The 12,781-nt window shown below is 41.8% G+C and overlaps 2 protein-coding genes across 10 annotated transcripts in view; one reads left to right on the forward strand and one right to left on the reverse strand.

Annotated features, from left to right (window-relative positions):
* COL8A1 (collagen type VIII alpha 1 chain) overlaps window positions 1-1,849 on the forward strand; it is a 94,208-nt gene extending 92,359 nt beyond the window's left edge. For all 4 annotated transcript variants that reach the window (XM_083611555.1, XM_083611554.1, XM_083611553.1 and 1 more), the window contains one exon: window positions 253-1,849. The gene's annotated coding sequence lies outside the window, so the exon portion shown is untranslated. The remainder of the gene's footprint in view (window positions 1-252) is intronic.
* Window positions 1,850-3,099: 1,250 nt separating this feature from the next.
* Window positions 3,100-12,781, reverse strand: part of ST3GAL6 (ST3 beta-galactoside alpha-2,3-sialyltransferase 6) — a 45,697-nt gene continuing 36,015 nt past the window's right edge. For 3 of the 6 annotated variants that reach the window (XM_083611713.1, XM_083611714.1, XM_083611715.1), the window contains exons 6-10: window positions 11,999-12,097; window positions 10,251-10,440; window positions 8,585-8,722; window positions 7,392-7,544; window positions 3,100-6,345 (exon numbers count right to left, since the gene is read on the reverse strand). In XM_083611713.1, coding sequence (XP_083467839.1) covers window positions 6,259-6,345; window positions 7,392-7,544; window positions 8,585-8,722; window positions 10,251-10,440; window positions 11,999-12,097 — 667 coding nt within the window. In that variant the 3' untranslated portion in view covers window positions 3,100-6,258. The remainder of the gene's footprint in view (window positions 6,346-7,391; window positions 7,545-8,584; window positions 8,723-10,250; window positions 10,441-11,998; window positions 12,098-12,781) is intronic. The other 3 variants (XM_083611716.1, XM_083611717.1, XM_083611718.1) reach the window with 2 other exon arrangements.

Below are 12,781 nucleotides of genomic sequence, written 5' to 3' on the forward strand. Positions count from 1 at the left end.
ACCCAGCAGTTCGAAAGCACGTCAAAGTGCAAGTAGATAAATAGGTACCGCTCCGGCGGGAAGGTAAACGACATTTCCGTGTGCTGCTCTGGTTCACCAGAAGTGGCTTAGTCATACTGGCCACATGACCCGGAAGCTGTCTGCGAACAAACGCAGGCTCCCTCAGCCTATAGAGCGAGATGAGCGCCGCAACCCCAGAGTCATGTATGACTAGACCTAATGGTCAGGGGTCCCTTTACCTTTACCTTTAAGCTAGCTAGCAATGGTTCAGGATAGCACAGCGGCTTCTGTTTTGTCAGTCGTCTCCTGAAAGGGCCTCCTTGCATGGAAGTCACGTCACGTGGCTGGCGACTGCTTCCCAGTCCTTTGAATGTGTGCTTCGTTCCTCATTGCAAATGCTTGCCCCTGAGAACATGCAGGCTTCAGATTCTTAAGAATGTGAAAGCAGCAGTATGCTGTGGCTGCAATCCAGCACAGAGTTAGACCTGCTTAAATCCATTGGCCTTGAGCAAAATGTGTGCATGTGCAAAAGGTAGCTGAAACTAGTGACAACCATGAAGACTGACTTTCTGGTAGAGAAGAGGAAGGGGGGGCCTGAATTCATCCCTGCTTCCTTCCTGATGAACATCTGATCAGTGCTATCACCAAACAGCTGAACAGGACTGTGTGGAGGCAGAGAAGGGAAAGAACTGCATGTACAAGAATGGCCCTAACCCAACAACTGGGTTTCAAGAGACGCTGGGCTACTCTGGAGACCTCTCAAAGGGTAACAGAGTTTACCCCTCCAGAACCTTGGGGTATGTCTACAGCAGGAGTCTGCACCCCCTAAGATTTTCCTAACTGCAGCCTCTTTTCTTTACTGCAGTATTTATATAGAGGGGGAGGGTAGCTCTCTGCCACATGCAGCGTGATGTGGCAAATGCAAACTGTGCCGAGCGCAGCAATGCAGCTTGAGCTGGTCCTCCATATGGGCAGCACTCGTGTGGGCCCAAGGTTTCTCGTACGGATCTGGGTCTAGAAACCTTCTGGAACACGTATACAAACCCCTAGCATGGAGCGGCATCAATGAGCTTTAAGCGCTCTAACCCTTTGATGGATTGTGTCCTCTCTCTTCAACAACGGTGCTAACGTCACAGTGAAAAAGGATGCATTTCGAAGCTGCACATCACTTTTGTTACATTAGTTTAAACGAGGTTACGTCATTTCTTCATGTAAGCGGAAGCCTCTGGGTGAAATTCAACGTCGTGCCCTTCCGAGTGTTGCGTCTGCCCAAGCGTTTCAACTTGCCAGATGGAACAATCCTCTCTCTTCTCCTGCTGTGTGCTGTTCTGGGGTTTCTCCTGACACCACCACCCCAAGCCAGTTTCCAGGGTGGGGGTATGTGGGGGGTGAGGGGGAAGAAGCCCTGTTGCACAAGCGGAAGTCCTTACACTTGACTTCCACTGAAAGGGCTCGTTTGCTGAATCCTCCCAACCATGTTTAACTGAAAGAAGCCTCTTTCACGTGCAACGAGTATGGACTCAAACTAGCACTTCCATTATTATGATGATTTTTAAAATACTGTCATTAATTTTCAATTTTTATATCACACATACAACATAACTCAGCCATTCCATTATTTAAACAGAGTTTCATGCAGCATATCTTTTAGCACAAAACTGCAATAACGGAGACATGAAAATGAGAAGTTTTATAGAATGCTGAGATGATAGGAAGCTTCTAAACTGGGGTATCTTGGGGCCCGTTGCTAGGCTATAGGTATGGAAGATATGAAAATAGCAAATAAATTTGTATTTAATTTTTTTGTACTGATTGTAAAAGATCTTATTAAATACCTTTTTGAAATGTTTCAGCATATTTATTTCTTGTCATTCCATGAAAAGCAAGAACAATGACATTTGTTGGGAATTATGATGATTTTGGGAGGGAAAGTGTGGCGTGTCACGATGAGTTATGTGCTGCACCCATTCTGTGATTTGTAAAAAGGACCCTAGGCTTGCACTTACCTGTACTTAGCCACTTACCTGGAAGTAAGCCACACTGAACTAAGTGTGACTAACTTCTTAGTAGGCATGTATAGGATTCAGATTAAATTGTGGAGTTGTATATATGCTTTCTGCAACCCATCAGTCATATTTTTTGCATCATGTGTGCCTATCTAAGCAATAGTGATGCAGAACTGGATGTACTTAATTTTCAAAAGAGGACAACAAATCCATGTGTGGCATTTCAGTATGTTTATTATAACAAAAATAGGTCTCTGTATTCACATTGATAGTTTCATTTTAAACAAATAGTAACAACAGACCACAAAATTTGGGTCAACAGACAACAAAGTTGAAAAGCCATGAATATTTTCATTTAACAAGATATGAATTTACACACATACGCACACATACATACATACTTAAAGTATAAAACAATGTCAACATTTTAAATGGTAAGAAAGCTAAGGTGGCTTTGGGGGACAGAAAAAACAAGCATTTAAGGTCTACAGTGACGTAACACTAGCTGATTTTCACTACAAAATACATTTCTTGTGACAGTGATATCTGCTGCTTGATATTAAGAATTCTAACAATAGTATATCAGAATCAAAATACTGACGAGTTCAAGAGTGCAAATCTGAGCCATCATTTTTTCCATTCTCATATTCCAGTACTCCCTTAAATTATTAAACCAACTGAGAGAAATGAAGCTGCTTTCAAGAATGGAACCAATGACCTCGATATAGAACCTGGAAAAGCCAAAGTACTTAAAGGACTGGGATTAGTTAACCCAAAACATGGTCAAAACAAAAAAAAAAACTTTTCTTCCAGTAGCACCTTAAAGACCAACTAAGTTAGTTCTTGGTATGAGCTTTCGTGTGCATGCACACTTCTTCAGATTCTTCATCTGAAGAAGTGTGCATGCACACGAAAGCTCATACCAAGAACTAACTTAGTTGGTCTTTAAGGTGCTACTGGAAGAAAAAAAAATTTTTTGTTTTGACTATGGCAGACCAACACGGCTACCTATCTGTAACCAAAACATGGTGTTTGGGATGTGGTGCTGTTAGACTGCACACTAATGCTACATTTTAATCACTTAAAGTATGTGTTGAAATACTATTCCAGAAGGGTGAGGCTGGGGGTGGGGATAAAGGAAGCCTTCTCAAGTGTTGTTGTAGGAATGAAAATAATGCCGGGTCACAAGTGGACATCACATTTGAGCACTGCTGTACAATCCACAGGGCTGGCATTTGTACCTGGCCAGCTTGGGCAGCAGCCAGGATCCCAGGACCCTCTCAGGGCCCACCACTGATGCCTGCCTCTGAGGGGGGGCTCTTTTCCTCACAGCTCAGCTCTCTGAACCTGGCTGCCTAGCTGTCATATAAATATCGCATCATTCCCCCTGCATATCATTGCTCCAGGACATTGTGGGAAATTAAAATGGCAGCTATTCTCAGCCACTCAGTACTGCCTAGAATGCCACTCTGACTGGCTGCTGTCATGGACTGGTCAGCTTGCCAAGGCCCACCAATAGGGGAGGGCATTTCTCAAACCTAGAGAAATCACACAACAGTTATGAGACTGAAACAGAGTGGTGTGGCAGAGGAAACTGACCTTACACCACAAATAAGTATATTTTTTAAGAGACAAATCAAAGTAGTCTACTTGCAGTTTTACCAAGGTGCTAAATGAATGTCAACTTTTAAATGTATAAATGGGCTCATTTATACCTTTTCAAAATGGCTATACAGTACAACTGTTCATTTGTTATTTTAAAAATTCACTTTTTACAGGTAGGAATAACTGTGTTAGGTACAAGTCAGCGAGGATTCAGATATATATATATTTAGATCATATGCTGTACCTTTTTTCTACCAGCTGTCAGGAGTTATACAGAAATCACATAATGGTATGAATTTTTTTCCCCCAGAGAAAAGTAATCGGTATGCCAAGGCATATAAGTACCTTGCCACATAGGCCAGTTCCTATGCACAAAATCAGAACCATAAGCCATGCATGTATATAAACAATGGTAATGAGAGGTGGGGGGGCATCTTAAACATACACAACAATTGCAAAATTATTATTAGTTTTATAGAAGAATATCAAGCAGAGACCTTAAATGCTTTCAGAAAAGTGCTCTAATTAATGAGAAAACCAGGTGGGAGGAGGGTTTAAAACTGAAACCAAATAGACCCAGAAACTTAGGATCATCTTCCTTGGGAAGAATCATTGCGATCTTTGGTATAGATAATTTGGGAGAGCACACTTGCATTTGAGAGCAAAAGGGCATTGAGTGGGTCCAATGGAAGATTTAGCAAGTGCACACACACACACACACACAAATTACACAGGCACTTATTACCCACTTAGCTTTCCTGAATATGGCCCTGTTCCCAAATTTCTATTATCAGACCTTATTGAACTGATTTGCTCCTAGAAAAAGGTACAGGGCTAATCAGCTCTAGATTTCCCACCAGTACAGTGCTTACACCTCTGACAACAGCCCAATATGCCAAAAGGTAAGGAGATGAAGCACTGGCTGTCACTTTGTCTCCACGTAAAGAAAAGGATTCACTCATTATTAGTAATAATAATTTGTGTTGCAATGCTTTATCTTGCAAGGTTTCCGTGAACCCTAGACATTTCATGGATGAACAATGCAAAGGAGAGAAAGTGGAGGCATATGCAATAAAACCTGCAAGCATTGTGAACTGGGTTTCTCTTTACCCCTTTGGCAAGGCTCCTGGATCTGGAAAACAGAACAGAAATTGACAGGTGAAGCTGTCCGCCTCCCCAGTCCTGAGTTGCAGCTGCCTGATTGCCAGCCCTACCATACTAATCAACAGGTGGGACTCGAATCAGGCAGCTGAATACATGCAGCACTTATGAAGGGAAGACCACAATTTGTTGGGTTTCTTCCTTCCTGCTTTGAAGCTGTTAAGCGAATGGACAGCCCCATCAAGGGAAAAACGTACAAGTTGGGTTTTCTTCATTCACACACATCTCTGTGAAATTTTCAGGCAGACTTTGGCTAAAACTATGAAGCTGAAATCACCAACAATGTGCATTGTTTAAAAGAACATCTCAGCTATTAAGAGTTCTTTCCCTTTTAGGGAGAGACTTCAGCGTTATGCTTAAAAAATGAACAGTGCAAGTAATAGAAAGCAGAAAGGGTGTCTCACAGTTGCTCAACCAATCTAAACATTAACAACACAAAAGGGATGCATAAGCCCTCAACGTTTCTTAGCCTTCAGATTGCATGCACTACCAACATAAATTATTGTTTATGGCTTCATGTAGGATTCTAAACCACTGACTGTTTGGAACAAATATCTTCAGTTCTGGAATTGTTCAGAAGAAGATTCACCAGTGGCCACCAATTCAGCCACTTCAAAATTTCAGAGACATTTTAATTAATTCATGTAGAAACACACAAGTTTCCTATTACAAGATGTTGGGGTTTTAGAGCAGAGCAACTGCTTTAGCTTCAGCAATAATGCAATTATTTTAAAAACTCAGCTACTCTCAAACCACTTTTTAACAGTACCAGTGAGAAGACTCAGACCATCAAAATCAAACTTTCCATGTTACTTATGTATTAGGAACAGAGTTGTGAGCGGACCATTATATTTACTGTCCCTATCACACCTGTGTCGCCTTAACCCATAATTCTCCTTGGAAAGGCCAATGTTTGTATCCATCCAAGCTGGATTAAGTAGCATAAATGACTTCTAGCATTTCTGCCATCCTGGAGCTGGATGAAGATTCATTCATGGACCTCTCTTTTAACACCTCTCTTTTTCACTCACAAATTTGACAGAGGACTTTGTATATGCCCCACTTCCAAAACCTAGACCTCTGAAAGTCTACGATGGTGCTAAGTGATCACATGGAGACAAAGCAAATTGGGGGTGGGCGTGGAAAGAAGAACATGAAGAAAAAGAAACCAGCAACTGAAAACTCCATGTTGTATCATTTTTATAGATCTCCAACACTATTTGCGGAAGGTTGCGTTTCTTCCATTATTCAATAAATCCACACATGTCAGTTAACTCTGATGGTTGCTTGCTGGTCAAGTATCAACAAGGCAGAGGCATTCTTCAGCGTTTTCAACGCTTGGGGGTTATGCACAACGTGTCTTCTTCAATCCTCTTCTTAAATAACTTGGCAGATATCTTATTAAAAAATAAGAATCCAAATAAAAAATGAGTCCACGTCCCACTCCAGATCAGTCTGGTGGTGAATAGTGATTATTCTTCCATGTTTATTTTTCTGTGAGATTGACCACAATGCTGCGGTCCACAAGTTCCTTCAGAAACCTTTGTTCAGCAGAAATATCATGGTATTCATTCTGTGCAAAACAAAAATAACACAGAATTTTGTAATCTTTTTTAAAAAAGTGAAAAGGGGGTATCTGTATCTTAATCCCGGGGCCCTATCAGGAGAACATTATGTACCCTAAATCTCACTGAAATAAATGGGATTCTAACCAAGGGTCCTTGATTTTTAACTGGACTCGGTAGCCAAGTCAAAAATGATGGTGCCACTTCCCTGAACTTGCTTGCTAGTCTTGCCACTGCACAGCTAATGTGCTTCAGGTGCTTCTGAGCAAGGAAATGGGAAACCTGAACAACTGCTCAGCCAAGTAAGCTCCCCACCTCCCTTTCATGCCCACCTCTGCAGCTCCAAGGGAGGAAGGCTGGGGCTTGTTATGCTTGCAAGGGGGCAGACACATCCTTGCCATGGTCAGCAAAAATGGTGGAAGATTGTCCCTAAGTGACAACTTAAGAAAGCCCCTTTATGTAAATTGCAACTTTAACAGAGAAAGCTTTCTCAGGTAAAGTGCTGCAGACCACCATCCAGTTCCCTTAGGTTAGTTGACAGCCTTTTCAAATGAGGGTCCCTGCCAGAAAAGCATACAGCTGGTGGTTTGTCTGTAAGCAGGACAAGGTATGAGCCTGGGTTTGGACGACATGCTAAGCCAAGCCTTGGCTTAGTCCGCAGCAGCAGGACTAGAGGAGGAGCAAAGGGATCCCAATCTCCTCTCCAGGAAGCCACAGATCCATGCTAAGCCATGTTTCACTTTGCCTTATGCACCAACTGAGCCCAACCATAGATTAGAAATACAGGGTTAAAGCCAATGGCGGCTTTGCGCTGGTGGAAAGCATTTCACTCACACAAGATGGAGCAACCCATTGCAGCCCCTTGAAACTGAAATATCCTACAACTGGGGTGGGGCGTTGAAACAATATGTACAGAGGACTGGAAGGGGTTCTGCGAAAATCAGGCACCCTCTCTTTCTGCTAGCACCAACCTACTATTTGATAGAATCCAGTCAAAATTAAAATAAAATGGAATGAACAAGATATGCATGCTAAGAAGGAAGTAGCACTTTACCTGGATCATCAGAGACATGGTGTCATGACCATAGTAGTGCAAAGAACTGTTTCGGTCCTCAAAGTTGTACCTGAAGCCTGCCAGGTGAACTTCGCTGCATATATGAAATGCAAAAGCAATGGCAATTAACCCTGTGGTGGGATGCTTGGGTTTCTAAAAAAGCAAAACAAAGCACAAAAATACAAGCTGCATAAAACCAAAAGCATTTTATCTACAAACACACTCATCACACGAACACAATGTGTTAGTGTTTGGCAGTGCTATTTTTCTAGAAAAAGAGGTGCCAGAACTCACCATGAACGCCTATTTTTAATGGCTATGGTGTCCATCTGAGAGGTTCCAGAACTGAGTTCTGGTCTGGCGAGTTCTGGCTAAAAAAACAGCCCTGGTGTTTGGTTACTTATTAAGGAGAAAGAAATGTTTTGCCTAAATTAAAAACTTTCATTTCAAGCTTCAGAGAACTAAAAGCCAGATTCAAAACACTTTGCAGCCTATATTATAGTCAAACCAGGGACTCAGCTACACTGGCAAAGAAAAAACATCAGATGGCGCTGTGGAGTTCTGTTTTTGCTAACCTGATTTCTCATACAAAGTTTGCAATGTGTTTAACTGAAACACTGCTTTGATGTGTCTAGATCCAGCCCAGGATTATACCATTATTAGGAGCATCTAATATTAGGAACCTCTTGAATTTCACAAAACAGCAAGGAAGCTTTTAGGTTCTCCAGAATTCACCTTCTGGCTGGATATTAAACAAAAGAACAAAAGGGTCTGCTTGGCCATCTAGTATAAAGGAGGAGTCCTGGAGAACTCAGATGCTTGCTCACTACTTTATGACATCTGAATTCATCCTAATAAAGGCATTACCCGATTGTGGGTTTATGTGTCTTCTTTCTATAGCACAGGCTTCCTGTGGCATTGGCTGTGTTACAGAGTTCCTCACAGGAAACTCCAAAGCCAAATGGTATTTCAAGGTGCTTGTGCATCATCATCATCATCTGGTTTGATAATAGCCCTAATCGGTTATCCTAAAAAATCTTGAAATAAAGCACAGAAGGAAGGAAAACAAACATGCTGACTTCTATTCGTACAGGCTCACCATGTGACTTAGGGTTTATACAGCCTCCAACTCATGTAGAATGGCAGGGACAGTAATAGTTCTCCTGAAATGAGCAGTGTGAAATAATACTTACCACGTGTTTGGAGAACCTTGTAGGCAAGTGGAGCAGTTCATAGGCTGTTTTCCTGGTAATGGCGGGATCAAGGATTCTGATTTGGTGGGATTTATATATCATTTGTGTTGCTGGTTTTTTCCAGAAGGCATTTGTTCTCTGTGGAACAAAGAGCTTGCATTTAGCATTTTAAAACTGTGCCTCTGTTACATCTTGGCAAGTCACATTACTGGAAGGGAAATTATCTCGACGAGTTCACACATCACTGAGAGGGGAGAGGTAAGGGAAAAAAACCACACGTTGCCTCACCCTGAAAGAAGCCGCCCCAGTTGTAAATACTCAGTCACTTTGAGTTCCTGAATGCATTCTGTGTCATGGGGCAACATTTATGGGAAAGGGAAATGACTGAATAACGAATTTCCTAAATGTGAAAACAATAAGATGATAATTCTTTTTCATGGCTAGATAACAAGAAAACTGTATAACAGAACTGGCAAGAAATTTAAAACATTGTGCTGGGAATTTGTGGGAGAAACACAGCTTTTCAGAATAGATAGTGTCAAGGTCAAGAGGAGTCACTGAAAGATAGCCTTTCCTATTACAACATAATTCACATATTTTTGGCACCTTCTTAAAAGCTATATATCTGGCTAAACTATATGTAAGCGATTACAACAACCTTTCAGATCCTAAGAAAAAATGCAACACAATTTGTTTACTTTTTCCACTTCGAGGAATGAACTGATCAGAGCTTCAGTGATTATACTGATAAGCAGCTTGATGAAAAGCTAATACCTGTAGCTTCATCTGCCTGCTGACTTTGATGCAGAGTAGATTCTATTTATTAGACAGATCTACGGTTTCTGGTAATGTCCCTTTGCCCAGAGACTGGAGGGGTTAGGAAAAGGGGTTTCCATTTTCAAAGAAGCGCTACATTTTGACACACAGTCAGGCCTGATGTTTTGATTACAGATGAGGATTTTGATCACTGCCATTTTTAAGTGAGCATGTGGGTGAGGAACAAATATACAAGGAATGTAAGTATTTTCTGAGAAAGGAAACAGTTGGACAAGGACAGAACAAGAACATCTTAAATCTGCCAAACTCAAGGACGAGAGGCAGACTCCTATAGCATGGTGCCGTTATAGACAATGGGCACAGATTGAAGGCGTATTGATGAAGGTTTTGTTCCAGCATTATGCCGTTGGGAAGGGGAAGAAAGAGAGCTCTTGTGCTTGAGTCCTGCTTGCTGGTTTCCTACAAACATATGGGACTAAATGGTACATTGGCTTGATCCAACAGGCTGTTCTTATGTTTGTTGTGGTCTTTTCAGTGCTAGGTGAAGACATTTTTAAATCACCCAGGCCTTTGAAACGTGTTGTAAAACAAACACTAGGCCTTTATTGTTTATAGTAGGTGTTAAATAAACCTTTATATTCCTGCTCTTTTAGTGGAGTTTTAAGCTGAGCTATAGTTTTATTTGGTCTCTGTGGGCAAAAGTTATATAATATTTTGAATTTGTTGTTGCTTTAATTAATGCATTTTGTATTTTTTTTAAAAAAATGTATGAGAGCTTTATATTTTATTTTGTAAGGGCATTTTATTGATGAGAAGCCATGTACATTTCATTATCAACATCATTTTCAACAATGTATGCATACTAACAAATAAAATAAAACTGGCTTACTATTAAACGCTGGCCACTTAGCAGATCCCAAAGCCATTTTAAGTCATGGGTCTTGAAGACAACAAGAACCGCAGTTGTGTTAGGGTCATAATGAATTGGATCTGAAAAACTGGACTCTGGATAAAAGAGCCGGAATGTCGTCTTTCGTCCAACGTCTTCTTCATAGCCTACAACAGGTCCATTATTCATTCTGTTGAAGAACATTAAAAAAAGAATTGGTTATACAAAACTAAATCCCATTTTTCCGCAATACAGCTTCATGCCTACACAGATGCCCAGTTCCCATTTAACACCAAGCCAAACCATGGCTTAATAAGAATGGGGAAGCATGCAAGTTGTAGCCCAGGTGCTCCAGCCCTGTTCCTGCTTCTGCCATGCTACCTGCCACTAAGACACATATCCCCATCCCCACACAAAACAGATCACACATCCACATACAGTCATACCTCAGGTTACTGACGCTTCAGGTTGTGTGTTTTCAGGTTGCGCACCGCGCCGAACCCGGAAGTATCAGAACGGGTTACTTCCGGGTTTCGGCGCTCGTGCATGCGCAGAAGCACTAAATTGCGCTTTGTGCATGCACAGAAGCACCAAATTGCAACCCGCCGTGCGCAGACGGGTTGCGAAAGTGCCTCCCGCACAGATCACGTTCACAACTCGAGCGTCCACTGTACCTAAAACAGGCAAAACTAGGATGGAAAAAAATGGTCAAATCACCATAGGCCGCCATCCCCCAAACTTATCAGGCAGGGCCCTTTCCAAAGAATTTTAGAGGGAGACCAGAAGACAAAGCACTGGCCTCCAGCTGCCCATTCCTCTTCTGTCCCTAAGGAGAACATTTCTGTGCACACCTGGGTACAGTGGCCTTCTAGGGAAAGCAAGGGAAGAGGGCAGGGTGGGTGGAAACCTCCACTTCTCTTTCTAGGCCAGCACTGATGAAAATAAGGCCACTTCTTTTACTATAAAAAAAACCCCCACCCAACACCATTTTTAAAAAAATTGGGTCGGGGCTGCCACAGTGTTAACAGGAGCAACGTTGGGCAATGTAACAATACTCCTGCCTATATAAGGAAGTTAAAGAAGAAGAGATCTATAAAGAAGAGACGGTTTAGTGAAATCACTCATAGCTTCTCTAGACTTTTCATTGCCAATATGCAAATCAGTCTTGAGCAAACACTTCTATTGCTGAAGAAACAGTTCAAGAGTAAAGTGTACATTCTCTTTAATGAGAAGCAAGTTATTGAGGAAGCTCACTGGGTTCTGAGAGATTACAAAGCCCGGGCTGGCTGCTGCTGCTGGTGGAACAGAGAAACCAGATGTCCAGGAATAATTAACCCTTCAACACCTTCTCATACGCTGTATTTCTCTTCTTGTCCCTATGCTTCCTTCCTATTCCACAACTGCCAGACCACCACCATTAGAAGACAACACAATAGTAAAGGTATATCTTGCGGATGGTTGCCAGTCACACAATTTTCTGGATGTATCTATTTGCAAAACTTCAAATATTGCCTCCCACCCACCCCACCCAAAAAGTTGAAAATTATAGGATTTGTACCAAAAAGAGAAGCTGGCTGTTTTTTTAAATACTAGCACCCAAGACTGATGACAGTGGCCTTTAATTCAAAAGGGAAAAGTCATGGTAGCCACTATTTTGCAGATGAACAAAAGATTCATATAGGGAAAATGATGCTGAACAATAGAAATACTTACTAAAACTTATTAATTAATGCAAAAAATCCATTTACCTGATTACCACATCATAAGAATCAATTGTCTCCCCCAGACTCTTGTTTCGAAGCACCCCTCCATTGCCAACAACAACACATTTTTTACAGGATGGGCTGCTGGAACAAAGAGATTGTGATCAATCAAAGTTTTGTGGAGAAGATGCTTTACTCCACCTCACAACATAATTAGCACAAACATTTAAACTCTGAGACAATTTGACAATGAAAGTGGATAGCCAACCACTTGAGGAAAAAAGAATAGGGAATATAACCAAATGATTGGAGGAATTAGGTAGAAGGGGGGGATTTTAGGACCGGCCAGCCCTCCTGGTAGTTTTCTGCTCCTGACTGCAGCTTCTGAAGCTTCTTTTCAGGTTTTCCTCTTTTTAAAAAAGTAAGAGAATCCAGGTCTTGTATTGCTCTTGGACTCACAGTAGGGTCCTGTCCAGATGCTGTGGACTACGATTCTCATCATCCCTGGTCATTGGCTGTGCTTGCTGGGGCTAATGGGAGCACCACAAAGCTCTTCTTCCACTATGTGTGCTTAACTTTTTCATAAACCTTCAGTGAAGCCCCTTCTCTCCTGGGCCATACAAGCGGTTAATAGATTCTTCTTCTGAAGGACCTCAATTGCCACTCCAGCCACCTACCTAGACAGCACCAGGCAGTGGGTACGTCCTGTCCTTGAGGTCCTTCTAGCCTCACAAGCCTCAGCTTATTAAACAGGCTGGGCATTCTCAAAGGAGGCATTGATTGCTTATCATTCTCTTCCTTTCTTCCCTCCCACCCAAGAGCCTGAAC

Source organism: Podarcis filfolensis, assembly GCF_964270895.1.
Source record: "Podarcis filfolensis genome assembly, chromosome: 4".
Classification (NCBI taxonomy): domain Eukaryota; kingdom Metazoa; phylum Chordata; class Lepidosauria; order Squamata; family Lacertidae; genus Podarcis; species Podarcis filfolensis.